Source organism: Colletotrichum phormii (genome assembly GCF_030913505.1).
Source record: "Colletotrichum phormii strain CBS 102054 chromosome Unknown BDP81scaffold_23, whole genome shotgun sequence".
Lineage (NCBI taxonomy): Eukaryota > Fungi > Ascomycota > Sordariomycetes > Glomerellales > Glomerellaceae > Colletotrichum > Colletotrichum phormii.
The window spans coordinates 656,660-681,639 of record NW_026851465.1 but is presented as its reverse complement, the minus strand read 5'-3'; the positions used below and the strand labels follow the sequence as shown (position 1 = coordinate 681,639).

At 54.7% G+C, this 24,980-nt stretch overlaps 9 protein-coding genes across 9 annotated transcripts; 4 read left to right on the top strand and 5 right to left on the bottom strand.

The window, feature by feature from the left end:
- The first annotated feature begins 3,015 nt into the window (after window positions 1–3,015).
- Window positions 3,016–3,446, top strand: BDP81DRAFT_437394 (uncharacterized protein). The gene has a single exon (XM_060591218.1). It carries the CDS (start codon window positions 3,116–3,118, stop codon window positions 3,434–3,436), a length of 321 nt encoding a protein of 106 aa, XP_060440785.1. The 5' UTR covers window positions 3,016–3,115; the 3' UTR covers window positions 3,437–3,446.
- A 2,342-nt stretch (window positions 3,447–5,788) lies between these two features.
- On the top strand, window positions 5,789–6,710 carry BDP81DRAFT_107732 (CVNH domain-containing protein). Its single transcript, XM_060581441.1, has 2 exons — window positions 5,789–6,146; window positions 6,263–6,710. Exons 1-2 carry the CDS (start codon window positions 5,987–5,989, stop codon window positions 6,448–6,450), a joined length of 348 nt encoding a protein of 115 aa, XP_060440784.1. The 5' UTR covers window positions 5,789–5,986; the 3' UTR covers window positions 6,451–6,710.
- Window positions 6,711–6,947: 237 nt separating this feature from the next.
- On the bottom strand, window positions 6,948–8,729 carry BDP81DRAFT_474876 (uncharacterized protein). Its single transcript, XM_060594713.1, has one exon. It carries the CDS (start codon window positions 8,509–8,511, stop codon window positions 7,282–7,284), a length of 1,230 nt encoding a protein of 409 aa, XP_060440783.1. The 5' UTR covers window positions 8,512–8,729; the 3' UTR covers window positions 6,948–7,281.
- Window positions 8,730–9,617: 888 nt separating this feature from the next.
- On the bottom strand, window positions 9,618–10,915 carry BDP81DRAFT_329276 (ribosomal subunit 39S-domain-containing protein; the record flags this gene model as incomplete). The annotated part of the gene is made up of 2 exons (XM_060585295.1): window positions 9,618–9,944; window positions 10,022–10,915. 2 exons carry the CDS (start codon window positions 10,913–10,915, stop codon window positions 9,618–9,620), a joined length of 1,221 nt encoding a protein of 406 aa, XP_060440782.1.
- A 354-nt stretch (window positions 10,916–11,269) lies between these two features.
- BDP81DRAFT_329568 (uncharacterized protein) lies at window positions 11,270–11,869 on the top strand (the record flags this gene model as incomplete). Its single annotated transcript, XM_060585325.1, has 2 exons — window positions 11,270–11,333; window positions 11,403–11,869. The coding sequence occupies 2 exons, from the start codon at window positions 11,270–11,272 to the stop codon at window positions 11,867–11,869; spliced, it is 531 nt and encodes a 176-aa protein (XP_060440781.1).
- Window positions 11,870–12,354: 485 nt separating this feature from the next.
- BDP81DRAFT_453511 (3-deoxy-7-phosphoheptulonate synthase) lies at window positions 12,355–13,869 on the bottom strand (the record flags this gene model as incomplete). The annotated part of the gene is made up of 3 exons (XM_060592841.1): window positions 12,355–12,671; window positions 12,738–13,517; window positions 13,818–13,869. The coding sequence occupies 3 exons, from the start codon at window positions 13,867–13,869 to the stop codon at window positions 12,355–12,357; spliced, it is 1,149 nt and encodes a 382-aa protein (XP_060440780.1).
- A 5,226-nt stretch (window positions 13,870–19,095) lies between these two features.
- BDP81DRAFT_474873 (uncharacterized protein) lies at window positions 19,096–19,937 on the bottom strand (the record flags this gene model as incomplete). The annotated part of the gene is made up of 3 exons (XM_060594712.1): window positions 19,096–19,398; window positions 19,448–19,561; window positions 19,774–19,937. The coding sequence occupies 3 exons, from the start codon at window positions 19,935–19,937 to the stop codon at window positions 19,272–19,274; spliced, it is 405 nt and encodes a 134-aa protein (XP_060440779.1). The 3' UTR covers window positions 19,096–19,271.
- On the top strand, window positions 19,908–21,342 carry BDP81DRAFT_107667 (uncharacterized protein). The gene is made up of 2 exons (XM_060581440.1): window positions 19,908–20,253; window positions 20,344–21,342. The coding sequence occupies exons 1-2, from the start codon at window positions 20,149–20,151 to the stop codon at window positions 21,274–21,276; spliced, it is 1,038 nt and encodes a 345-aa protein (XP_060440778.1). The 5' UTR covers window positions 19,908–20,148; the 3' UTR covers window positions 21,277–21,342.
- A 994-nt stretch (window positions 21,343–22,336) lies between these two features.
- BDP81DRAFT_398406 (cytochrome oxidase c assembly-domain-containing protein) lies at window positions 22,337–23,450 on the bottom strand (the record flags this gene model as incomplete). Its single annotated transcript, XM_060588458.1, has 2 exons — window positions 22,337–22,962; window positions 23,093–23,450. 2 exons carry the CDS (start codon window positions 23,448–23,450, stop codon window positions 22,337–22,339), a joined length of 984 nt encoding a protein of 327 aa, XP_060440777.1.
- Between the last annotated feature and the right edge of the window lie 1,530 nt (window positions 23,451–24,980).

Sequence of the window (24,980 nt, the reverse complement as noted above, 5' to 3'; positions counted from 1 at the left end):
TTCCGACTGATGGTCGTTGTCAGTCCTCCGATGCTTCCCATTTTCTGGGCGAACAGTTGCAACGTGGATATGCCCGCTCTGTTATCGTTTTTCGGCCGGCAAGCGCGTACAATTGTTGATTCTGGATGATGAGTTGGGAGTCTTCAGGTTAGCAAACTAAGCATGGGTCTATAGTCTTATTTGGCATTTAGCAGACAAAGTCCACGACGATAGAATTCACCAAGGCGATGGCCGCGAGGTCGGGGGACCACACTTGTGTAAGAAGCATCCAGATAGCCCAAAAGTCACACTCGGATTCAGATGAGCTCTCACATGCGCCTCTGTCATCTTGTGAGTACTGCCACTCCACTGAGAAGAATCGTTGCTTCTCGTGGGTCATTGCGGCTGCTCTGCTTGATGTCTGACCTCAAGAGGTAGCAAAGCCCCAACGTCGAATTGAGTTATGTAGTGATCACATGCTCCCCAGAATATTCGCGCGATGATTGACTTTGCTGAGCATAACAAACTAAGAGGACATTTCTAAGCCTTTGGAGGCTCTACAACATCTGAATGGCATCGATTCCTGATGGTTAGACGTGGAGTAGACCCACCCGCCTTAACGCCGATGAAGCAGCCACGTGACTTGAATCTCCGAAGAGTTCCGAGCTTCCGATGCACGTGCGTCCATGTCATCCGTTCCGACATCAGCCGATCGTTGCCTGAATCGGTCACCAACGTCTTGCTGCTGTGTCTCTGGTGCAGTTTCTCACACGGCGCCGTGACTTGATTTGTTCGCGAATGACAGAAATGTTCCTCGTTATGGACGAGCAAGTAGGTCTTCGAGGATTATTGAGCAAGTTTATTCAATGCGCGCAGTTTCCAGGTTGTCTCAGCAAGACGCAGTCATCTATCCCACCGAGAATCCCCGGTTCGAGGGTGTGAATCCCCTTTCATTGACAGCGGGTTACGGCACGGTGCAGATGCGGACGGAAGCGTGTACACTACGGATACATTATGCTCTAGAATTTGGAAAAGTTCCATGCCATCAGCCCTCTCAAGCCTGACCAGAGCGGTCTGGAAAGTTCGCCTCCTACCGACATCATCCGCCATCGGACGCATGGCCTGGTAGCTTTGAGACCAAGGAGAACTGCGCCGTTCAAGCCTCGAAATCGCTAGCATCGTGACTAAGAAAACACTCCGACGCGGTTGGCGGCACCAGTCAACAGGAAAAGGTGGTTGGGACGGGAACAGGGCAGGTCCAGCAGCGATTCTGTGTACACACGCAGGAGGGTCAATGCACCCAGGGTGTTAGAGCCGTGGGGTTTGCCGTCTGAGTCGCTAACTTGCTGAAGAAGCGGTGATGAAGAACGGCCGAGCGATGAAGAAGAACCAAAGACAAGAGGCCGTCCGATAGGTGGCTCCGTCATACCGTCCAGGCAGCCGATGATCAATCGCAGAATTACCCGATCATGCGCGCATCTTCGACTCGAAATAGATAACGGCACAAATGCCTCGAAGGCCTTGCCGTGACCAGCATGCCAATCCGAGTCTCAGCTACATCGGTACATCGCAGAGCGAGTGGTGAAGATTCACGCACAAAGGCCGCAACTCGAGACAGCCACACACATCGCAGGCGCAGAGTGACAGGACAGACGTCACAGCCACGGATAACCCTCACCTCGCCGTTCCATCATAGTGTACAGATAGTACCCCTCAATCAGCGTTGGCGCTGCGCTTGGGGCAGCTTGCAGCAATTTACGGGCAGGCAAAGGATGGGATACCCCTCCTCGCCCTGAGTGCGTCCGACGTCAGCCGCCAGGCCAAAGATTCAGGGTCCTGCCTGAATGAGGACCGTTTGTTATCGTCGTCATACCGTTATCTCTGCCACCACAGTCTCGATGCCAGTCTAACTCTCTTCCGCTGTCTGTGTATCACAACCTCTTAGAGCAGCTTCTGGAAGATGCGACTAGATGCCACGGGATGCCTGCCTGCTTCGGCAACATCTCAGAGATACGAATCTCATCTCATCATCCTGCCAGGGTCAGCTGCAAACGATGCATTGAGGAACAAATGGCCGAATCCTAGCGCCTCCCGCACAAAAGACGCAACCCACCTGAACCTTATCCGGCAATGCGATAAGAAAATGGAAGGTTAACAATTGGGAAGCATCGCAGTGGTCTCTTTGATCCCGTCGTGCCCGTCAGCCAGGATTGGTTTGGGGCGGCCGAGGCGATTCGCGCGGCGCAAAAAGGGCAAAAAGACCTCCCCCAAACCAATACCTACCCCCCCAGGGGCCATCCCATGGACATCCATGCCGGGCCAAGTTCCAGCCCCGAAAGAAAAGGGGGACGACTGGCTACCGTCAACGCACAAAGACCGCAAACCCCACCGAGGCACCCCTCGCCAACAGGTCGCCAGTCCCGAGCCACGACGCTGGCTTGACTTGGACTGCGTTTCCGCACAAACGGCGCACCCGCCCAATGACGGGCTCCCGATCCGGTCCCATCTGGCCACCCTCATCTGACATCTGACCCCTCCTCCTGCTACTCTCAGTGTCCCCTCCTCTGGGTGACTATCCGAGCTGCTAGGAGGAGGCTCTGGATATATAAGTGCGCGGCTTCTTACCTTTCTTCTTCCGCCTCTGATCTGATCGCCACAACGTCAACATCCAAGTCCATCACGTCAACTACAACAACACCTTTTTTAAAACCCCCAAACCAACCAACAACCATCAAAATGAAGGGTGACTGCGGCTGCTCCGGCGCTTCTACCTGTATGTACCTACCTGCCACTGCACCTGCCACAGCGCAACGGTGTTGTCGGCGGTCTGTCATTGGTGACCAAGACGCTAACCTGTCTCAGGCAACTGCGGCTCTGGCTGCACTTGCTCCTCCTGCAAATAAACGCCTCTTCCCTTGACGACCTATGATACGTTGCTGCTTTACTGCGGTTTCGCTTTCTCTCGATACGACGACGATATGAGTTTTTGACTTCGGGATATGGGTTACGACTTGGTCGATGGTAGTTTGCATCGGCGGATAGTGTCTTTTCTGATCGATGGACCTATTGGCATGTTTTAGTCACTCATTTGAGCAATACATCTTTTGAGACGCCGAAAACTTGTTCCACTGCTGTGATGATGCTGAATGTGTTGTTTCTTGCTCTTAATCTCTGTCGCACTTGTTTGTCGTCTCGCAGAATTGTTGAAGGGCGATGCTGTCTTCGCAGTGGCCATATTTTACGACACATCAAGCCGGTCGACAACAGTATGCGGTCCCCATCTCTTTATACAACTCGCCCAACCCCTCAAGGTATCAATAGCGTCAACCTTGATCGTCTCATTAAGGTCCCGGCCAAGGCTGTCAAGGTGCGTGTCGCCAAATGCCTCGATTCATCAACTCCCTATCGACGGACTTCCACTCTTTGCAACCTTGCTTCATACCCCTCCATCCTCTGACCGCTTCTATGATGAATCCGAACCCCGCCCCGCCCCGCCTTGGCTCCCCCTCGACTGGGATCCCTCCGAAAACCCCCTGGGAGTAGTTTGGCAGTGTACCTGTACCTGTGCCTGTGGTGCCTGTGCAACCACGAAGACGATCGTCACCTCAACTCAAAACACACCTCACATCACCCACGACAACCACTCAGTGGGTGGGTGCCATGTAAACACGAGTTTACCACATCTACGACGACATCGTTACGCCAGACCGCCAGCTTATACCGGGGAACATCACGCCAGTGGCGTAGCAGCGTGTTCCAGCCCTCCAAGAGAACCTGGACTAGAAACCTGGACGCCTGGACTAGAGACAGGAACCAGAGAAAGAGAGAGGGGTCTGAGTTTCTGGCCTGGCCCCATGAGGCGATGCCACGAACGGAACGCATCGGTCCTTGCCGCAGGCCACGGCCTCCGTTCTCCCTGCCAAAATTCTTTTAGTCTTCCATTCGAGACCCTGATAGGTCGGACCTTACCTTACTGGGGACCAAAAGAATTCAATGGGCAGAAAAAAGAGTGGTTCCAGAGAACTTCATGCCACATGAATGGACGACATCGCCATAACCCGCGACGCGATGCCTCCACTCCCCTCTCTTCTCGTGACCAAGAGAAGCGAGCAAAGGGAACCGAGAAGAAGCCAGGTAGCTGTCCGTGTCTCTCTGTTTGTTACAGTGGTCAAAAACAAGAGAAGCAGGCCTCCAAAACATCCTCTCGGAGCTATCCCAGCGTCATGTTCTCAGGTCTGAATCACCAAGAGAACCCCCTTTCTAGGCTTCTGCAGCTCCAAAAGAGGAGACCTTAGTGAGGTCTCAGATGACGAGCTCTATTTCTCCTTCTCCACTCGCTTCTGTAGCCCGCTGCCTATCTGTCTTCAGGAACAGGGGAGAAGCTTTATAGCGCCGCAGCGCGTGAGTCGTGGCGTGCCGAACCCGACTTTATGCTTGATTCTGGCCTTTTGTTTACTTTCACTTCACTTCACTCAAGTGCTCTCACACGGCACCTGCTTATGGTTCCCAAATACGCGTGTACCTCGAGATAGGCAACCCACGCAACCTTGGCAAAGCCGCCAAGAATCCGTCCTTCTCTTCCAGCAGCCGAAGCAAGCGCGCGGCTGCCTCCCATTTCCTCTGCCCAGACTCTTATTCCACACACACACACACACGGGCCATGATACCACGCCCCAAGCTTCAAACATCCTCCATTCATCCTGCCCTTACAGAATAAAACCACAAAGAACGCGAAAGAATGCCCTCCTTCCCACGAGCCTGTAGGTCAAGAGACAAAAAAGCAGGCCGCGTCATCCAACACACACCTCGCAGGCTCACATCTCACACGATCCGGCGCCCGGGAGCCCTCTCGTGGCCTCTCAGTCGTCCATTCCCCCCCGTATCCAAACGTGGTCCGGTTTGTCCCAGTCGCACCCTGCATGAGAGGCGTGTCCCCTCATGTACGCCAAGCGGCCCCCATCGCGAGCCCTCGGCACCCTCGTGCCGGCGGGGCTCGAATGCTCGAATGGAAGGAAAGGGCATCAATAGACTCGAGGCATGTCGTGGGGAGTGCATTAGAGGCATTGAAAAGGGTAGCTAGCTGTCTTTGGCAAGGTAGCTCCTATTACGCCGTGGAATACGGAGTAACTAGACAGGAAATGCCGTATAGCCATACGTTCACGACTGTCTATACACATTAGACACCACCAACCCGGCATCGCCGTGACGTGAAAGGATGAAAGCTACCCCTCCATCCCACTTAAGCTCCCACCCCGCCCCTCCATCGCCTAGCCTCACCCTCGCCTCGCCTTGCCCCTGTCGACCAACGACAGCTCCTGGAAGCTCCCGAACCCCTGTCAGCGGAGGAGGCTCTTGGCCCCATGAGCTACGTAGCAAGAACACATCGTGACACCACCTCCATTGAACCAGAGGTGTGCTATATTGGCAGAAACAAACCGAATCAATGGGAAGTTACGATCCAGGCCCAATTGGCCGTGAATACAACCTAGGCAAGCTAGCTTCTCCCTATAGGGCCAGACGGACAGGGCCAAGCAAAAGCCCAGATTTGCCAATGGTGTTCAAACGCAGTAAGAGCTTCGTGGGTGAGAGCATGAAGCTTCCCCCGGGGTAGAAGCAGGGCGTGAACTGGGCTCCAGCCAAGGAGAACCTCTCCCATCGCCAATGGAAACCCGCTCCCAGGATCCCAAGACCGCCATTTCCCACCTCCACGTGTCTGCAACAGACGACAAAGTACCCAGTGAATACGATGGAGGCCTCTCTTTCACTCCCACTTGCCCCTCCTAAGCTTGCTGCCTCCAGCCAGGTGTGAATAAGGTTCCAGCCACAAGCTGCCCCGTCACTCCTCCTTCCTAGCTCCTCCTAGCTCCTCCTCCTCGTCATCCTCTTCCTGACGACATTCACATCTATATAAAGCTTTCCCATCCCCCACTCACCCGTAGCCCTTCTTCTTCACTGAAACAAACTCAATTCTTCTCAAACAACCTTCACAAACACAACATCAACCAAAATGTCCAACTTCCACCACTCTGCCCAGGACACCCGCGTCGACGACGGCCACATCCTTCGCGCCCGCCTCCAGAACGGCAACGGCGACTTCGTCGACGCCGAGATTAACCTCAACGACTGCATCGGTAACGACAACGGTCGCTTCGACTGGGGTGGCCGGGGTAAGTCTACATCCTCTTCGTCCTCTCCCCATCGTTCTCTCTCTCTTACTCGTCTTCCGCCGCCTACTGCCATGAACAACGTTTTCTAACCTTCGTCTCTCTTTCCTTTCAAACAGGCTTCGCCGATTCCTCCGAGAGCATCCGCTTCGAGTTCGAGGGCGACCAGCCCATCCTCCGCGCCCGCCTCTTCAACGTTGAGGGCGAGCCCATTGACGCCGACGTCAACCTGTGCGAGCGCCTGTCCAACAACGACGGTCACTTCCACTTTGAATGTTTGTCTCACCAGCATCGTCCTCTCAGATGAGTATAGCTGACAAAAGTACTTTACAGAAACGAATCAAAATGGAACATGATATGACGGGAGCGAGGAAGGTGGAATGATTGAAATGGCATGAAGCGTTTTGCTTACGCGTGATAGAATGGGATGGAAAATCCTAATCTATACCGACCTAGAGTTCGGTCACGCATGACTTAGGTAGCTGACAATTGAGCTACTTGCCCTTTGGAGGGCTGAATGAACACCCCTCGCGTGTTGCTGATATGAGGTGCAATCGCTACTTGAATGAGAATTCACATCGGATGTTGCCAAATGCTAGGTCAAACCTTCACTCAGCCCTTCCGAAAGTATTTCTGATAGGCCAATCATTCATACTAATCGTTTCATTTCTCATGTAAGATACGTTGACGGGCATGAGTAATCCTCAAAAGCAAATCCATCCGATGCGAACGCCAAATCAAACAATTCCCAACAATGTATCCTCCTTGATCCATGGTCAAACATCAACCTTACTCCAAACACGGGTGTCAAAAATGCCATATCCCATCTATCCGCTGTCAACATCCGAACAGTCGGTCAGCCGGTAACGTTCATGTGATTCAACCACTGCCACCACCATCGCCCCGCTGTCGCTTCGCGGCCTGTTGAGTCTGGTCACCTTCTTCCGCATCCTTCTCATCAGCTTTGTGCTTGGTGTCCCGGACCGACTCCCGCTTGACGCGGGTTCTCGGAGCCCTTGATGATTTGCTCCATGGCCTTCATCTTGGCCATGACAGATTCCTTGACAATCCTGGTGGTCTCGCTTTCGACGTCTCGAAGGACAGTGAATTCCACGGAGCGACACTCTGGGCTGTCTAGTCATCCTTGTATCCTTCCCTCCATGATCTTCGGAACGCCGCGGTAGACTCCTCGGATCGCTTCCAAAAGGCTCTGGTTGATGGTTGCCTCAAGCTTCTTCGCTATCTCGGCTGTGAGGTTCTGAACCTGGGTCGACGACTTTTCTTGGGTCGACTTTTCTTGGGTAGGAATCTCGGCGGTCTGACTATCCGTCTTGTGTTCTGCCGGCGGGATAGTCGCAAGTCTCTGCTCTTGAACCTGTGTCTTGACTGATGAGCTTCTCTGTTGCTGGACACTGCTGGAGGAGGCATGTGTCGGTGGGGTCGACGGTGTCGACAGTCCGGACTCTTGAGTTCCACTCGGTCTTCTCGCCAACGTGCGATGCTGGAGTGGAATGCCCCTCGGCGGACCACTCGATTCTCGTCGAGCTTGCTGCTCCGTAGTCCGTTGAGTATTGACAGGCGCTTCAGCAGGTGGCTTGGTGAAGGGGTTTTGGAAACCAGACAGCCCTCCTCTCGAGGATGTGCTCGTTGCTGACCTCGACCCTGGTCTCGCAGCGGCTGTGGCTCTTTCTTGTTGGACGCCGCCACCGGCTTGTCCTTGCTGAACAATAACCCCGTTGATGACCAGAGTTGAACTTGGGTCGTTGAGCATCGAAGGTTCCTCTTGGTCAAAAAGATCCCTAATTGGACCCCTGGACGACATTCTTCTAGAAACTGTTGACTCTTCCGTCAATGAAGACGGCTTGTTCGATTGTAAGCGAAAGCGAACATTCCCGTCCACCGCGGTAGCCTTTTTCGATGTCTTTGGCTCATTTCTGGGTCCTCCAGAGGAGGCAGGGCTCGCATGTCTATGCCAGCCGCCTCCAGTTCCCGCCGAGCCACCCTGATATCGATCAACCGCGCTATTAGGAGTGGTACGAGCAGCAGCTGCCTCCCTCTTCTCCTTGAGGGCCTGCTGCTCGAGCAAGAGCTCCGAAACAGCCGCATAATTGAGCTTGTCCAGATCAAACCGCCTGGAAGTGATCGCAGCCCGGTCGTCAATCGTGTGCTCGTCCGCACTGTTCATCTGCCAAGATCCTCTCGGAGGCACAATTTTCCTCTGCTCCATCGAGAGCGACGGGTCGCAGCATTTATGCGCGTCAAAGCCCACGTCTCTCGCCATCTCGACGAGGGTCTCGTGCATGCGGCCGTTGTTGAAGATCCGGGCCAACTCGCAGTCGACTGCGTTGAGTGCGTGAATATAGATCATCTCGGGTGGGGTGAGGTCCAGGATTCCGGAGTGTAGAGGTTATACGCTTCCAGCATTCTTGGTCCTTGACGTCCGGGAGATCTGTTAAATCGAAGTCCCAGTAGACTTTATGGAGTAGCATGTCTACTCTTGCAGCCTTGTCCGGGTAGATTATGAATGCGGGCAGTTTTCTGGGACTTTGCCCAGTCCACCCACTTCTCCATCCTAACGGCCCGGCGATACCTTTCAAAGTCTGGAGGTGGATACATTCTATAGACAAGTTAGTCGTTAGCGGAAGGGGAGAGGATAGTCGGGATGATTTACCTGGATGAATCTTTCTCTTGCGGTAACAAGAGTCCAGTAAGATGTAGAAAGGACGAGGAAGAATTGTGATCTGGCGCAATGTGATCCAAGGGAAAGTACCTCAGGGAAGGTATGACCAGGAATAACAAGATGAGTTCTTGGCGAGAACTCTGAGAGTCTTGACGGCGGCAAGTGATGAGAAGAATGGAGACCAAGTGGGTTGACGAGGAAGGAATCTCGGAGGGTCAAGGGGCAACGAGAGTGAAGAGGTCAATGTTGTGAGAAGGCTGAGGGTTTCAGACGCGTAGAGAAAGGTGAAATTATATTTGTGAAGGGAAGAGGGTGTAGTAGTGGGTGATAAAACATCACAGAAAAGCCCTTGCCACGAAACGAACCTCTTCCGGTCGAGGGCCGTCTGTTTGTTGGTCGTGTGCACTCGCTCTGCACGTAACCGCGTTGATACAAGGCAGGATGGTGATCTTTATTGTGAACAAACGGGCCCAAAGCGGAAGAGAGAAACTCGAAACTGCCAACACACCCTGCTCACCATCTATGGGAGTCGTATCGAGGAGTTGACTGAATAGGGGCATACGGATGATGCCTCGTCACAGTGTGAGATCTAGCATTTATGCAAGTTAGCTAGGTAGAAGCACAGCTGACGTATTTTCCAAATGAGGAGTAAAGCCATGACCTAAAGTTTATCAGAGCAAGAATCATTGATATTCCATATGTTACAAAGAGTACAATATCTGTACAAGTCTCCTCTATACCAGACACATTTCCGTCTCCTTTTCTCTCCGACGTCACCTCCACACCGTCTCTCCTTACGCCTTGCCCTGGATCCAGTCCCTCTGCACCGGCTTGGCAAGGTGCTTGTGTCCCGTGACAGGCAGGCCTCTCTTCTTGAGCTCCTGCTTGATGACCTTCCACCGGCCGAGCTCGATCTCCTTGTCGATGGGCGTGACGCGGGTGACGCGGACGCGGACGTTGGGCAGGTCGAGCAGCTCGCCCTGCTGGGCAATGGCCTCGGCGACCTTTGTCGGCTTGGGCGGCGTGACGATGGTGGCGATGAGGTCGCCGACCGTCTTGATCTGCGCGAGCTTGGCGTCGTGGACGCGGTGGCCCGTCAGTTGGAAGACGCGCTTGTGGACCTGTCGCATTACGTGTTAGAATGGTATCGGACAGAGAACTCCCCTTTTGAGGATGTAAGAGACAGGAGAAGACTTACAGCGAACTTGAATCGTGCGTCCTCGAGAGAAATGCTCTTCCAGGCTTCGCCCCACGCCTCAACCAACGCCTTCGCCTCAGCAGCCTCGACAACGCCCTCGGAGACCTGCGCCTCCTGAGCCTCCAACAGAGGCGCGACGACGCCCTCAATCGCAGCAGCATCGCCCTCAAGAGAGACGCTACCGTCCTCTCCAATCTTCAACCCCAGTGCCGTTGCCCTGCCAAAGCCCTCCCCATCACCCCTGGCCCACACACCCGTCAACCGGCCCTGCACCTCAGCAGACCCAGCAACAGCAAGCGCCTCAACAACAGCCTGCCTCACGCGTGCAGCACACACATCCGCATCCTCCACAACCTTACCAGCGCCCGCGAAGCCAACATACTCACTCTCCTTCCCCCAACGGCCCTCCTGCTCCCACCACCCCTCGATCCCGCCAATCTCCTCGAGCCCGTCAATCGTCTTGGCAGGCACGTAGCCATTCTCCACGACCTCCTTCTCCGTCGGCGCCCACACGCGCTTATTCTTGATCTGGTGCGCGAGCCGGCTCTGCGGCTTCTGGCGGCGCTTCTGCTCGGCCCGCTGCGTCTCCTGGTTGTCGGTCTCGAAGGCGGCCAGCTCGGCCTCGGCTTCGGCTAGTTCCTGCGCGATGCGCTGCTGGCGGAGGGCCTGGGAGGAGTCGGCGGCGTAGGGGTCTTCCGGGCCGGGGGCGTCGCCGCCTTTCCAGAGGAATTTGCGGACGCGGCTGGGGGTTGCGGGTGTCGTTGAGAGGGTTCTTCGTGATGCTGCTGCTGCTGTTGCTGAGATGGGGAGTGTGGCGGGCGCGGCGCAGGTGGTGCATTGGATCGGGGAGGCTGCGAGCAGGCTCGGCTGCCCGAGACGCGGTACACGACGCATGGTGGGCGTTTGGGTGTGTGCTGTGCTGTGTTGTGCTGTGTTGATCGAGGCAAAGGGGATCTTTTTGCCTTTTGGTACGGGCAAAATGGCAGCACGATGTTGGTAGGGAGCTTCAAAGTCTCCAATTGAACTTTTTTGGATGCTGGGGTTGAGCTGGCGAATCAGGGACGATGGAGCTTCAGCCACAGCTGCACGGAGAGTGCAGCCACATTCAAGTGGGTCGACGCCGCCATCCCGGCTGTGGCTCGTGCGTCCGTCACCTCTCTGAGCCAAAGACGGCGACAACTTCACCTGCTGCCCGCGCCGTCGCGAAGAACAATCAGACCCGATCGGCAGTGGACACAACTCGCCAGGATGAATCGCATATCAATACTCTTGCTGCTTCTATGCGGCCTCGTCGCTCTCGTCAGCGCAAACTGTAAAGTCTTTGCAAACAATGACCCATCGCCAAGTCCCTCCAACAGAGACGTACTAACACCCCTCCAAGCAGCGCCAACATTCTGCAAATGCACCTGCTTCAAAAACAGCACCATCGTCGCCCTAGGCCCCCAACACGCAGACGGCGAACCACCAGGCAACGCCGCACCTCCCTCCTCCCGCCGCGACACCTCCTCCCACCTCACCTCGTCCGAATCCCCCCTCCTCAACAAGCGCGCCGCCTCCTCCTCCTGTTCGCAATGCACGAAAGCCTTCTGCCTCAGCCGCGGCATCGACTTCTGCCGCAACGCCAAAGACGAGGACGTCCAGACTATGTGCTTCCAGCGCGACAGCAACAAGGACCGCGTCATTGTGTGGGGGTTCCTGCTGGGCACGTCGGGATTGCTCGGCTGGGCTGTGTTCAAGAGGGCGAATGAGCTTAGGGAGGGGAAGAGGGCGGCTGATGCTGCTGCTGCTGCTGCTGCTGCTTCTGGGAGGGGTGATTATAGCCAGCTTTCGCCTGCGAGGCCAGGTTGATGTTGCTTTGATAGTGGGATCGGGGTTCCGGGAATGGCGTTTATGGGTGTGATTTGGGTCTGGGTTCTGGGTGAGGTTCATGTATGAGCATCAAGACATGGGAAGTCAGGCATTTTGGAGTCATTGTAGGCCACAGGCTCTGAAAGGAGAAACGCGGAGCTATTTTGCAAAGCTATCTATCTCTCCTAGTTGTCCTAGGCGCCCTCGAGCGATCCAGGGGACGCATGTATCATGAACCCATGCAAACCGTGACTATAAACCGCATAAAAAAATTCACTTTTTTTTTTTTTTTTTTTTTTTTTTTTTGATTTCCTCCTTGGAGCCTTGAGAAATGCAAATGCTATGCATATGGGTTGGTATGTTTCCTTCATCCAATCAAGGCCCCTTGTCCCCCCCTATTTCACTTTGTGGTGTTTTTCCTCTCGTTCAAAAGCACCTTGGTCAGGTCGAGCAACCCCGTCATTTCACCAGACGTGGGTGTGCCCTTACTCCTCTTCAAGGTGGGTAACCTTATGCGAGTCCTCGTTGCCGTTGGCAGAACCAGCATTGCGCTCGCGGCGGGCGCGGACGGCGGAGGCGAGGCCCTCGAGGACGTCGACGGTGGAGTCCCAGTGGATGCAGGCGTCGGTGATGGAGACGCCCTTCTTGAGGGCGGCGGGGCCCTCGGCGGGCACCTTTTGGTTGCCCTCGTTGATGTTGGACTCGATCATGACGCCGATGATGGACTTTTCGCCCTCGCGGAGCTGGTCGCCGATGACGGCGGCGACCTTGGGCTGGTTGCGGTGGTCCTTGTTGGAGTTGCCTGTGTGGTGTGTTAGAGGTCTGTTTCCTTGCGCAAAAGGGGGGCGAAAGGGGGAAGAAGACTTACCGTGGGAGCAGTCAATCATGATGGCTTGCTTCTGGCCCTTCTTGGTGAGGGTGTCCTTTGCCTTTTGGACATTCTCCTTGTCAAAGTTGGGGCCGTGGGAGCCGCCGCGGAGGATGACGAAGCCGTGCTCGTTGCCCTTTGTGCGGGTGATGGCGGCGAGACCCTGCTTGGTGACACCCATGAAGTGGTGCTTGGCGGCCGCAGCGCCAATGGCGTCAATGGCGACGCCGAGGTTGCCGTCGGTGCCGTTCTTGAAGCCGACGGGGAAGGACAGGCCGGAGGCGAGCTCGCGGTGGAGCTGGGACTCTGTGGTGCGGGCGCCGATGGCACCGACGGAGATGAAGTCGGCGAGGAACTGGGGGGAGATTGTGTCGAGCATCTCGCTGGCGATGGGCATGCCGGCCGTCGTGAGGTCGCTGAAGAGCTGGCGGGAGATGCGCAGGCCCTTGTTGATCTTGAAGGTGGAGTCAATGTCCGGGTCGTTGATGAGGCCCTTCCAGCCGACGGTGGTGCGCGGCTTCTCGAGGTAGGCGCGCATGATGACGCAGAGGTCGGAGGAGAGCTTCGCGGCGAGGGATTTGAGGCGGGCGCAGTACTCGAGGGCTGTGGAGGGGTCGTGGAGGGAGCACGGGCCGATGATGACGAGGAGACGGTCGTCTTTGCCCATGATGATGTCGACGGCCTCGTTGCGGCCGCGGACGACGGTTTGGAGGGCGGCGTCGGTCATGGGGATCTCGGAGGAGAGGAGCGCGGGGGGGATCAGGGGATCCTGTCCCAGGACTGGGGGGTTGTTAGTCGGCGGTTGAGCATTGTGGTGATGGTTCTAGGTTTGCGGTGGTGGTGGTGGTGTGGGTGAGTTGGGTGAGGTGAGTGAGGTATGACAAGATTGTGTTGGGTGAGAATGGTGATGAATCAGGTCGATGTGAATGAACATGGCAGCTTGAGATGAACAGCTTGTGTGGGGCAGAGCGGTAGGGGGTCCATGGGTGAGTGACATTTCCCAACGTGGGTGGGCTCATCCATCCACCTCATGTTGAAGAGACAGAGACGAAGGGGGGGGGAAAAAAAACAGTGACTCACTCCTCACATCGTCAGCCGCGAGGGGCTCATGCTCGAGGTCGAGACCGGGCATTTTGGCAATGTGTTGATGGGTTTGGGGTATCTTGAAAACTGCGAAAATCGAGCCATGTCAGTCAGTGCCATTGTTTTCCCTCATCTTTGAAGCGCTGCTAAAGTGAATGGCCCCCTGCATCGTCACTGCTGGCTGGTTGTGTGTGTGTGGTGGATGCTGCCCATCGTGAGATTGACGCAAAAACCGCCCGCCAACCCCAAAACGGTTCCCCGGTGAGCAGCAGGTCGATCTCCCGCGCAGAAAAAAAAAAAAAAAACCAGAAAGCCCAATCGAGGGTAAGGAAATAAGCTTACACTGATATTAACAACGAAAGAGAGCGGACGAACAGCCGGTCGCCTATTGGATCTGACTGGGTATCGTGTGGTGAATGGTTTTGCTGCTTGAGCCGTCGTTGACCGAGCTTGGAGAAGTGGGAGGATGAATGTTCGTCCACAGGGGAAGGGGAGCGTCCGGTAGTGGCCTTTTTTTTTTTTTTTTTTCGGGGTGTTTGGTCGATGACTGTGGTGGGCGGTGACTCAGAAAGTGGGTTTTTTTTTTTTTGTCCAAGGTAGAAAATTCAAAAAATTCACAAAGCCAAATAAACGTAGTGTTCCTGTCCCCTTTGTGTGACGACTTGGTCAGGTCTGGTCAGTGTTTGTGTGGTTTGTGACTGGCGGCGGTGGACGCGGAGCCCTCTACTTTTTTCGGAGGCAGTCCCGCCGGGGCAAAGTCCAAAAGTATTTTCTTCTCCTTTGCAGTGGACAGGAGATACCTGATTAGGACGATATGATGGTCAATTTGCATTCAAATGCGCTGTTGGCGCTTCCCATCCCACGTGTGCCCAGTCTCCTTCTGTCTGGACGATTCTTCAGTCCAACATGGCGGGGTATCTACTGGACGACTCTTCCCTATGCGAGTTACTTTCTGCTATTCTCGCCTTTCCAAAAGTGAGGTCGTCCGCACAAATTTGGGTCCATCGACGTCACAGATCCATCCATCCATCTCATTTTCGACTGACCAAAATTTATCCACGGAAATATGGGCAGAGTGGATGACGGCGATACGCGACGGTGACGCAGTGAAGAAGACCACCTCAATGCCAAAAGCGGGCGAGAGTCAGGAAGCGCCGATGGCGGGGCAGAAAGGAGAAAAAAACTTGGAGGGGCAACCGGGCAGATAGATACACGCACCAGCACCAGTACCAGCAGCAGCAGCATACAGCGGAAATATTCTTCCTCTCTTCTCCTTCACCGCCCACAACTCTCCCTCCTGCTTCCAATGGTTGCATCGAAAACCATTCAAACCCCTAGATGGTCACATCGAGTCTCATAACGTCAGACGGACAAGATGAGAAAGGTGTTACATGTGCTTCCTGACGTTGGAGGCCTTGAACAGAGGTGAGACGCCGTTAGCGTTAAGCGCCCCTCTTTCTTTCGTTCGTCAAAAAGAGGAAAAGACACGAAGAAAAAAAAAAAAGAATTTTTGTGAGAAATTGACTACATCTCATTGGCCAATTCCCTCCCCGGGCTCACCGAGGCCTCACCTCGGTTTGTGGGGTACCGATGTCGGCACTGGATCAAGGTGAGCGTTCCAGGTGTGTCCGCCTGCGCCGTTGCATCTCCAGCCCCCACCCCCGCCCCGCATCGCATCGAAAGAGGCCGGGAATCCACTTTCAACCTCCCGGGCAGGGTAATTGAAGGACAAGGCTGAATTGGACCATGACTTGGCACGTTCTTCTCCGCTGTCATGTTCAACTTGCAACGAGAATTCAATGTATCAGCTCCGTGATCAGGGAAGTGGATGGCCGCAAATAGAGGTGAAACCTATGATGGCCCAGGCTTTCTGACGAGACCTGGAGAGATCGACGTTGGCTCTGGCTAGTCTCGTGGATCAAGTCTTGGCTCTCATCGAAATAGATACGCTCCGGGATCAGTATCCATAGATATCGGTTTCGATCAGAATGGAGAGACTGGTCTTTCTTTTGAACACAAGTAGAATAAAAACGGGGAAGGAAAAAAGGAGGCTGAGTGATGGTGAGGCTGGAGTTGGCAACCCGGTTCGAATATAGGCAGTCGCAACTCAGACTCTAATATCTGCTGTCTCGAGCATCTGTCAAGACCTATCAAAAAGTCAATCTTGTCACTTGTCACTCAAACTAGGTTGTCAATCACTATGCGAAGAGCCGTAGAACACCAACCCTCCTTAGACAGCGGACTTAGATGCCAATAGACCGGCATCTGATTTCGTTCCTCCTAGTCAACCGTGACTCAGCTACCAAAGCAGAACGAGAGCCCAAAGCCCTCGGTAGAACAGACGCACGGCTGTGCGTTCGGCTGGCCCGTCCGACCAGTCTCAACTATTGCCTTTTAGAGTGAACGACTCGTGGGGCTTGGGTCCGTCTGGGCGGTTGTTGGTGCACGTCCGGGGCCCGGACACGGCAGGATTCTCTGTTGTAATCTGCCATATTTTGGCAGACATGGGTAAATCGTATATACATGTATGGATCCCGTCGATGGCACTCTGACGGCGGTTACATGCCGTAGTACCGACACTTCAATATAGAGAGGCTGAGACATACGACTCTGACATGAACGACAATGTGTTTTACGGGGTGTACTCGCACGTGATATATGTAGTAACCATGAACACCAACGACGACAACGACGACAACGACACACACTCTGCCTTGGTCATTGCTTTATTCTGCCTTTTGACGCAAAGTTGCGGTAGTACCAGCTGTTGGAACCTGCTGTATCCGTGCTGCTCATTAAAGAGGCCGACTCTTGGCGATCGAGGCTTGCGGCATGGCTCAGGCCGAATGATGGAGAGCTGTGCGCTTTCCCATCGCCAGGGTCGACTGGTACTCGTACGAAGGCACCAGATATTGCTCAAGTCTGGGTCTGATTCGCGTCTAAAGATCTTTCGAGATGCGCGAGGTGGCCGGAAAGCAAAGATACGCCCGGCCTTTCGCACAGGAAACTCGATTAATTACCTAAACGTCTTCCATGATACCGCGGAACCAAACTTCTCTTCTGGCCCTGGCTGAGATCGATAGACATTCTTTAGGTAGCGATCATCGTCATCGAGCAGACTGAAGGCCTGGTGTTTGGGAAAACTGTCTGCAGACGATGACCTCAACGACGACGTAAGATCACCGCTTAGGCTCAGACTCAGGCCCAACCTCAACCTCTTTTCGCAACGTAATCTTTTCTAGGGACTCGCCTCCCATCCACCATCACCAGTCCCAAAAGGACATTCGTAAACGAGTAGTAATCAGTCAACGATACTCCAATATCCCCGTGACACCCCCCCTCGTGGTAGAAAACCTTGGTGTGTAACCCACCGCCCACTCAACCGCTTTCATCCCACCCACCCCGGCCTCTGATGAAGCAATCCTGAAACGCAGCCCTCACCACCACCACGACAACCACAACACCCCACGTCCCCTAGAGTGACCTGTTCAGCTTTCCTCTTTCAACGATCAACAACAACAACAAAAGAAAAAAAAAAGCCCAGGCATGGCACCCTCCTCCAGACATACATGTGAATATGCCACAGGGTGCCAGAAGGCAAGCAGGCGGGACGAACCAGCGAATCGCCATGCAGCGGCAAGAAAGGCACGTCGACTCGAACGAACGTACGTGACCCTGGTAACTATGTTTTGGCACAGATCCCTCCGTCTTCTTCAGCGGCCGTTTTGCTCCTGATCTCTACTTGAAGAGGTTCTACGAGGTGATGGAACGGGTTGGCCCTTGATTCAGTCAGCAGTCAGTCAGTCACGGTCCGGACAGATTGATTTTCATCAGGGATCTGTAGATGGTCTTTGCCCGCCCGTTTTGACGCGAGGAGCGAGAGCAAGTTTGTGATGTTGGTCTGTGAGGTGAGGTGAGGTGAGCAAGTTGTCATGTTAGTTTGTGGTAGAGGGGCACGCGACACATGGAATACTACAGTTTGGTGGTAATCGAGGGAACAGGAAAGAGAGAAGAAACTCGAGCCTCGTCAGTAGGTTACACATGAAGTTGAAGATGCCCCCGGTCACTTGGGTTGGTAGATATCGGGCTGGTCGGAATAGAAGCACCTTGTCCCCTTTTTTTTTCTTTTTTTCTTTTTCTTTTTCGTTTCTAGAGGCACCTTGCCCTATAGCACACTTTCGCATCTTGCCATTCGACTGTTGCATGTCTCTTCTTATTCTCCGATCCCATTATCAGTCCTGTCCTTGTCTTGCGGTCGTGGCCAATCCTCCTCAATCTGCTTGGACAATTTGAGACCAAGTCATTGCCTTGTCACGGTCTTTTCCTCATTTCCAGGGAGAACAGTTCAACACTCGAACCCCATCCGCATTGAGCTTCAATGAATATTCATATCCCAGCGCGCAATACCTACCTACGACGATCAGCCCTCCCTTCCTACGGTCCCTACGATCTCTTGATATGCAAACTGACGCCATCGCATTCCTCAAGAATACAACCACCCTCCGTTGAACAAGATCTTTTGTTATCTTTCTCAATCCATTCTTGTCTTTCTTTTCCCAGGTTCCCGGCGGGTTGAATTCCAACAGAGTGGAACTAGCGCCGTCTTAGCGCCCCTCCCCATCCTCCCTGTCTCCACCTCCGAGTCTCCGACTTCCCGCCTTCCCATCCATTGCGCTTTCCGAAAAAACTTTAGGGGTGCAAAGTGGAGGTGGAGGTGGTACGTCCCCTAAACCGTTGGTCCGGGAAGAACCTTGACGGTCTGGGCCTTTTCGGCTCCTGCTTGCTTTGGCCCTTTTTTTTCCACAGTGCTTTCCTCCGCTCTGAGAGACTGAGGTGCCCGGTAGGTACCTACCGCACGGGTACTCAGGTTGCCAAAGTTGAGAGAGAGAGAGAGAGAGAAGACGGGAAAGAGAGAGATTGAGAAAGTCCCACTGTAAAGGGAGGAAGGAGCTCGCAGTACCCGTAAGGTGAGGCGATTTGTGAAGGAAGGAGCCTCTTGGTGCCTCTTGGTGCCTCTTGCTTTTCCCCCTTTTGTGGCGTCTTTGCGCTATTCCGCTTTCTGGCAGGCTGCCGTCACCGGTCTCTGGCGTTCCTGCTGTCTCGTGTCGCCCGTTGGTCAATTTCTCCAGCTTTTTTCTCGAGGTTTCCTTGGTGGCTTGCTATTACGGAGTACCTGAAGGTGCTCAAGTTGCTTCCTGGTGTGGAAGGTACGGACGGTATTCCTCTGTCTCTGCTTCCTTGGCGGATTACTTTACCTGCGACTGCCCCCCTTCCCGACAATTCGGTTTGGCTTTTTCTGGTCTCTCCAAGATACAAATCTACCTTACCTTGGACTGTCATCGAAATTACAACGCCATCTTCGGCCACCCGTTTCAGTACAGATACATCGAACAAGAAAAAAAAAAGAACAAAAGGAAAGCTGGTGTCGGACAACAACTGCAGCATCTCCAATCACGACCAAACCACCGGATCTTCCCACCTCATCCTGTCCTTCCCCAGGTGAACTACTGCAGGCAGCCCACCGACCACAGCTTCCGCAGACCGCAGACCGCAGACCGCAGACCGCAGACCGCAGGTGCTGTGCAGATCGAAGCCTTGCCTCATCGGGTGCGACTTACACCACGCACCTGCCACCACAACCACCACCACCACCCAACGCGCGCTGCGCAACGTCAACCTCCTCCGAGTCCCCAACTTCTTCTTCTCCTTCTGCTTCTTCTCCCCCTCTTCCCACCCTCATTCTACGAACACACTATCGCAGCATCGCCTTGCTTTACCTCGACTCAGCCTCCCTTTGCGCACAATATCCAACACAGCACGCAGTAGCGACAGAAGCGACCAGATAGAATTCAATAACCCGCCTGGCCAAATACGAGGCCCCTCCCTTTTTCGGATACCACTGCCTGTCACTTTTGCACCCGCAGCTGCGCCTACGCCCGCGCCTGCCACCAACCTTGAACCAACCAACCTCTCCGCCCATCCCGGCACCTTCAGTCCGGGGCAACTTGGCACCAGCACCAAGCACCCAGCACCCAGCACGAGCGCAAGCACCACCGCCAGCCTGTGCACGAGCAGAGGAAAGGCAGCCACGGCACACTCGGTGCCATCCATCGTCATTCTGTCCTGTCCTGTGCTGTCCTGTCCATCTTCTCTTCTTCAACATACCGACGACATAATCAACTTTACATACCAAAATCAGAGTCTCGACGCTTGTTATTGCTAGTTACGCCTCTGCATTTCATCCGCTAGCCGTCCACCAACGTCGCATCCAATCCCGTTTACACACACCCATATCGCACCCCTCCTGCTCCCCACCACGACCTTCACCATGTTCGGCATCCAGCATCACCCAGCAGACCTCATTCGGAAGAGGGGACGTGACGATGAGGAGGATATGCAAAATGGCACTCTTAGCTTTGGTGAACACAGAAACGTACGCTATAATCATCCCTTCTTTTGCTAGACCCTCTTCTTCATTACCATCTGGAACACCGCGGCTGACTTTTTTTTCCCCACGAAACAGAAACGCCTCCAATGTCTACCCCTCCGAACATCGCCGACGTCTTCGAAGCGCTGGTCTACGCCCGTCATACCACTCAATGCGGCTCCTTGTACTCTGACGCCAGGCGACTCAGACTCGGAGGAACAGCCCAGGTCACACTTCTCGCCATGGTCGTCGTCACCCGCACCCATGTCTTGCCAGCCCTCACCCTTTGGTCCGACCGAGCCCGATCGCGATATGGACATGATGGACACAATGTCGCCGCCGCCTGTCCCGCAGCAACACATTCGCTCGGACCAGCCCGCCTCTGTCAATGGCCGTATGCCCACCCCGATCCAGCCAAACTTTGCCTCCCAATTCATGAATGGCGGCTCCTCGGGCCGCGACTGGCGTGGCCCGGGACCCGCAGTCAGCCATCGTACCGGCGTCGTGAATATGGGCCACATGCACGCCGGCTTCGGCAGCGACGAGTCCCGCTCCATTCCCCGTACCATGGAAGGCACCGACGACTGGCACGCTGTCCAGAATCGCCGTCTGCCGTCGCCTATTAGCGAGGGCGAGGACTCGACGAGCCACCTTGGCAGCGGAAGCCTGAGTCCCCCAGGAATGGTTCTCGACAACGGCTTCCCGTCTAACCTGACTGCGCGCTTGGAACAGTCGTCCCTCAACGGACACGACCATCACGATATGGGCATGATGGAGGTGGAGGATCACTCGCACATGATGAGCGATGATCCCGTCACCACCACCATCGACGCCGGCCCCCTTGAAACGACGTCAGCGCCGGCAACACCCTCGCCGGGACGCAAGGGACATATTCGATCTAGGCACACTGTCAACTCGTGGACCTGGCAGCCTGGCATGAAGAAGAGCTTTAGCATCGGTTACCGTGCTGATTGCGAAAAGTGCCGCCTCAAGGTGCCGGGCCACTTTAATCACATTGTTGTCTCATAGAACGGGCAAGAAATCCTTTTGCCTGATGATTTGGCGGTGCAGACGCCCCGCAAAGAGCGCAGGCGACGTCCGACGAGTGAAGAAAAACGAAGAGAATTCGACGAAAGGTGTTTGGAAGAATCTCAAGATCGTCAAGCGATCGAGTTGATCAAATCCGGATGGCATTTTCCGGTCCACATGGTACGGCAGTTTTGATTTCGGGACGGAGTGCCAGAGCCACGGGAGTCTCGGCTGGCGGTAATACCACATTTAGCGCACATATTTTTACACTCGCTCGGGGCTTGTTGGGCAAGCTCTGTTTTCACGGTCCATAGGTTACCGGTATGCATCACTTGGGATTGGGGAGTCAACTGGCCCGGCGTGGCAGACTGAGACTCGGCGGAAGCCTGCATTCTTGAAGCGTTTTCGCGGTTGTACATAATACCGGTCCAAAGGACATAATCATGCGGCGAAAATGCGCCAGCACTGTTCATTGTTTAAACATTATGAGCCTGCACATGTGACTGCCTATTAAATGATGGAGGGGTTCTCAGAGACCATCCTCGCGTGAGTCAAGCATGTGGCCCGAGACGTGGTGAAGTGCATGGATCGGGATGCTTCGAGATAGAACAGAACTTGGTTGTGCAGAGACGAAGGTGATGTTATTTCTCCCCCTATCCCGCATGCAAAACTTTGTAAACCGGACGCCGTCTAATGCACAATCCAGTCTAACACGTATGATACAGTGACACTCGGCAGCCTCCTCTTCATCCTCCTCGCCGTGGTAAAGTCGGCCGGCCTTCAACCTCTTCTCTCCTGACGCGCCCCAATTTTGTACCGACGTAGGTATCCGTCTCTCCGACTCTCTGTCTAGGGGTGCAGATTGTTGTTTTTCGTACACTTGCCTCCACAGCCGACTTCCTTTTTGTTTCAATGCACCAGATATCGTCACATTCAGATACATAGACCGCGCCGTCCTCCACCGGTCCCACCTCTCTGGTGTATCATATTATAACACCGGCCGTCCAAGAATGGTGCGTCCGAAAACCGGACAGAGATGCAGAGAAAGCGGGGGGATTCTCTACCACCACCCCTTCTTCTCGGCCTTCTTCTCCTGCGGCAGACCGACCTGGTCCAGCGGGCCGCCTCGGCGCTGGTTCTCCCTCTCGCGCTCAAAGGCGGCCTTGGCCTTGTCCTGGAGGAACTCTTTCCTGTCCTCGACGGCGCGCGCGAGGTCCGTGGCGCGGACGCCAGAGGACTCGTCCTCCTCGCTCCAGCTGGTCTCTGCGGCATCGGATTTGCTGCTGCCGCCAAAGGGCCACCAGCTGCTGCCGCTGCTCTTTTGTTTCGGGGCGGGGGCTGCTTCAGACGTCGTAGGGAATGCGGGGGTGATTGCGGTCGCAGTCGTCGAGGCATCGGCCGCCGTCCTTTGCTGGCCCGTACCGAAAATCTTCTCGGCTCCCGTGGTGTGAGTCGGGGCGGAGAGCAAGGGGGGAAGCTTGACGCCCGTCTCGCGGGCGAGGGCGTTTGCCTCCTCGACGAGGGTGATTTCGTTGTCGGTGGCGGTGCCCTTGATGAAGGCGAGGCGGGCCGTGGCGAGGGCGTCGTCTTCCATTTGGCGCTGGGCTTCGATGAAGTCGGTGCGGCGTTGCTTGTTGTAGGTTACCATGTCGTAGACGGAGTAGACGGAGACGAGGCCTGCGATTGCTTTTGGGGTGTTAGCTTAGGTTCATGTTGCTTCCGTCGTCTTCTTATTCCTTGGGCTCCTTCGAGAGAATCCCAAGTTTGCCCTACAGACTGTGCCTGAATAATCGTGCGAGGGGTTTTATAGACATACCCGTGAACCCGACCAGTCCGAGGACGGTGAACTTGTGCGCGACATCAAAGAAGCGACGGCTGCCGCCAATAACGTGGTCGACGCTCGAGGTCTGGGCCTTGCGCGCCGCCTCGTGGGCTGCGCGGAGGCGGCGGACGCGGTCTTCGGGGCTCTCGCCCGGTTGCCGGCCGGGGATCTTGGAAGGCTGTGGTGACGTTGACGCCGGTGTTGATGATGCTGTCGTCGTTGTCGTCCCTGTCGTCGATGCACCTGTCGTTGCTGCTGCTGATGTGGGAGAGCTCTTGGATGCGGCGTGCGGGGTGGTTGAGGTGAAGCGCGTTGCGTCCGAGGCGCTCCGGGGGCCTACTCTAGATGCCATTGTGCTGCTGTATCTTGGGCCGGAAGCAGGTGGTTTCGTCAACGGGCAGTCTCGATAATTGAACCGGTGGGCTGGGCGGAGAATCAGGCGATCGGGAGTTGATTGAGGCTCTTCGATTCGATTGGCCTTTGGACGAGAGGTCGGCGAGGTTACGTTCTCTCTCTCTCTCTCTCTCTCGCTCGGAACACGGGGGAATGGGACGGGGGGCGACGCAGAAGCCGAAAAAAGCACTTGTCATGAGATTTTTTTGGAGCTTCTGGGAATTAAATGGGTCCTCTTGGACCTGGGCTTGCATGGTTTTTTGGAGGGTTGTGATTGGTGCGGTTTGTCCCGGGGAGCTATTCTCGTACGACGACGGGCCAGCTGGTCGGGAAGGGAGCTTTTTGAGCTGCCCGTGTGCTTGACTGCTTGTGCGAGGACAGATGGGCTCGGCTGGGTGCAGCTGGCGATTGTACATGTCGTCGATGGAGGAGCTGGAGAGGATTGATTTTGCAAGGGAGTCGAGGCCAGTTCAATCGTGGCAACATCACGATGTCTGGACAGAATATTTGCTTTCAATAGCAGTCATCGAATTTTCTTGGGAACATGAAGGTCATTGCCGTAGCGAAGCTTTATTGCTTGGTTTAATCAAGCCAGACCTGAAGAGAGCGTGTTGCCCTGGTCGGGAGTATCTACAAAATGCCAGAATAGAGGCAAGCTCTGCCTGCAGCGTCGTGGCACAATCTTGGAATATCTATCCGTATGTCTAACCTCCTGCGGGCCGCTGGGATGGACATAAAGATAGCCGAGTCGTCCTAAGAAATGAAGCTTCATAGTACCTAATCCAGAGAGTACCCAAACCTCCCTTGTGCTGCGATTGAAGCTCGTGAGGCTCTGCAGGTTGGGTGATGGAGCTCTAAGCTCTACTGCCGTAGCTATATGAACTTAGAATTGCCATTGAAGTGCGGACGTAGTACAGTTAAGTCACAATACAATCAGAATGGTTCGGAAGACTCTTCTCCATGACCCTGCACCAGGCAGAGCACACAATGAAAAGTGTTTTGGGTTTGAAAATCAAAAATTACAACAGCGATGGCCCCGAAGGGCTATCGAGAGAGGAGGGCTCCACGATGTGCAATGCAGGCATCCCTCTCTGCGTACCGGATTTCTTGATCCCCAGCACGCCCATCAAGGTAAGTATGAAGAAGAAAAAGAGAAAAAAAGAGTGCAAAGACGGGAGGACAGCGGGGCATTATATAGATATTCTGCAATCTCCCAAGGTGCGCCGCAATCAGTAATTTGGCCTCAAGGTGACCTGGAGGTGCCTGGGGTCACGTGTATGACGACCCTTTTCGATGTGCCTGAGGCGGACTGGAGCTCTTGCCTGGGTAAAAAGTACGTATCTGTTTTGCAGTGCATCTCGAATTCAACGACGGACGGGAAGCAGCTGACTACCTTAGCTGACAGCACCTTCCGGATGCCGGGCTAATACCTACTAACCTGGCAAGTACACCATGACGGGAAGGCACCTCGATCTCGAAGAAGGAGCGA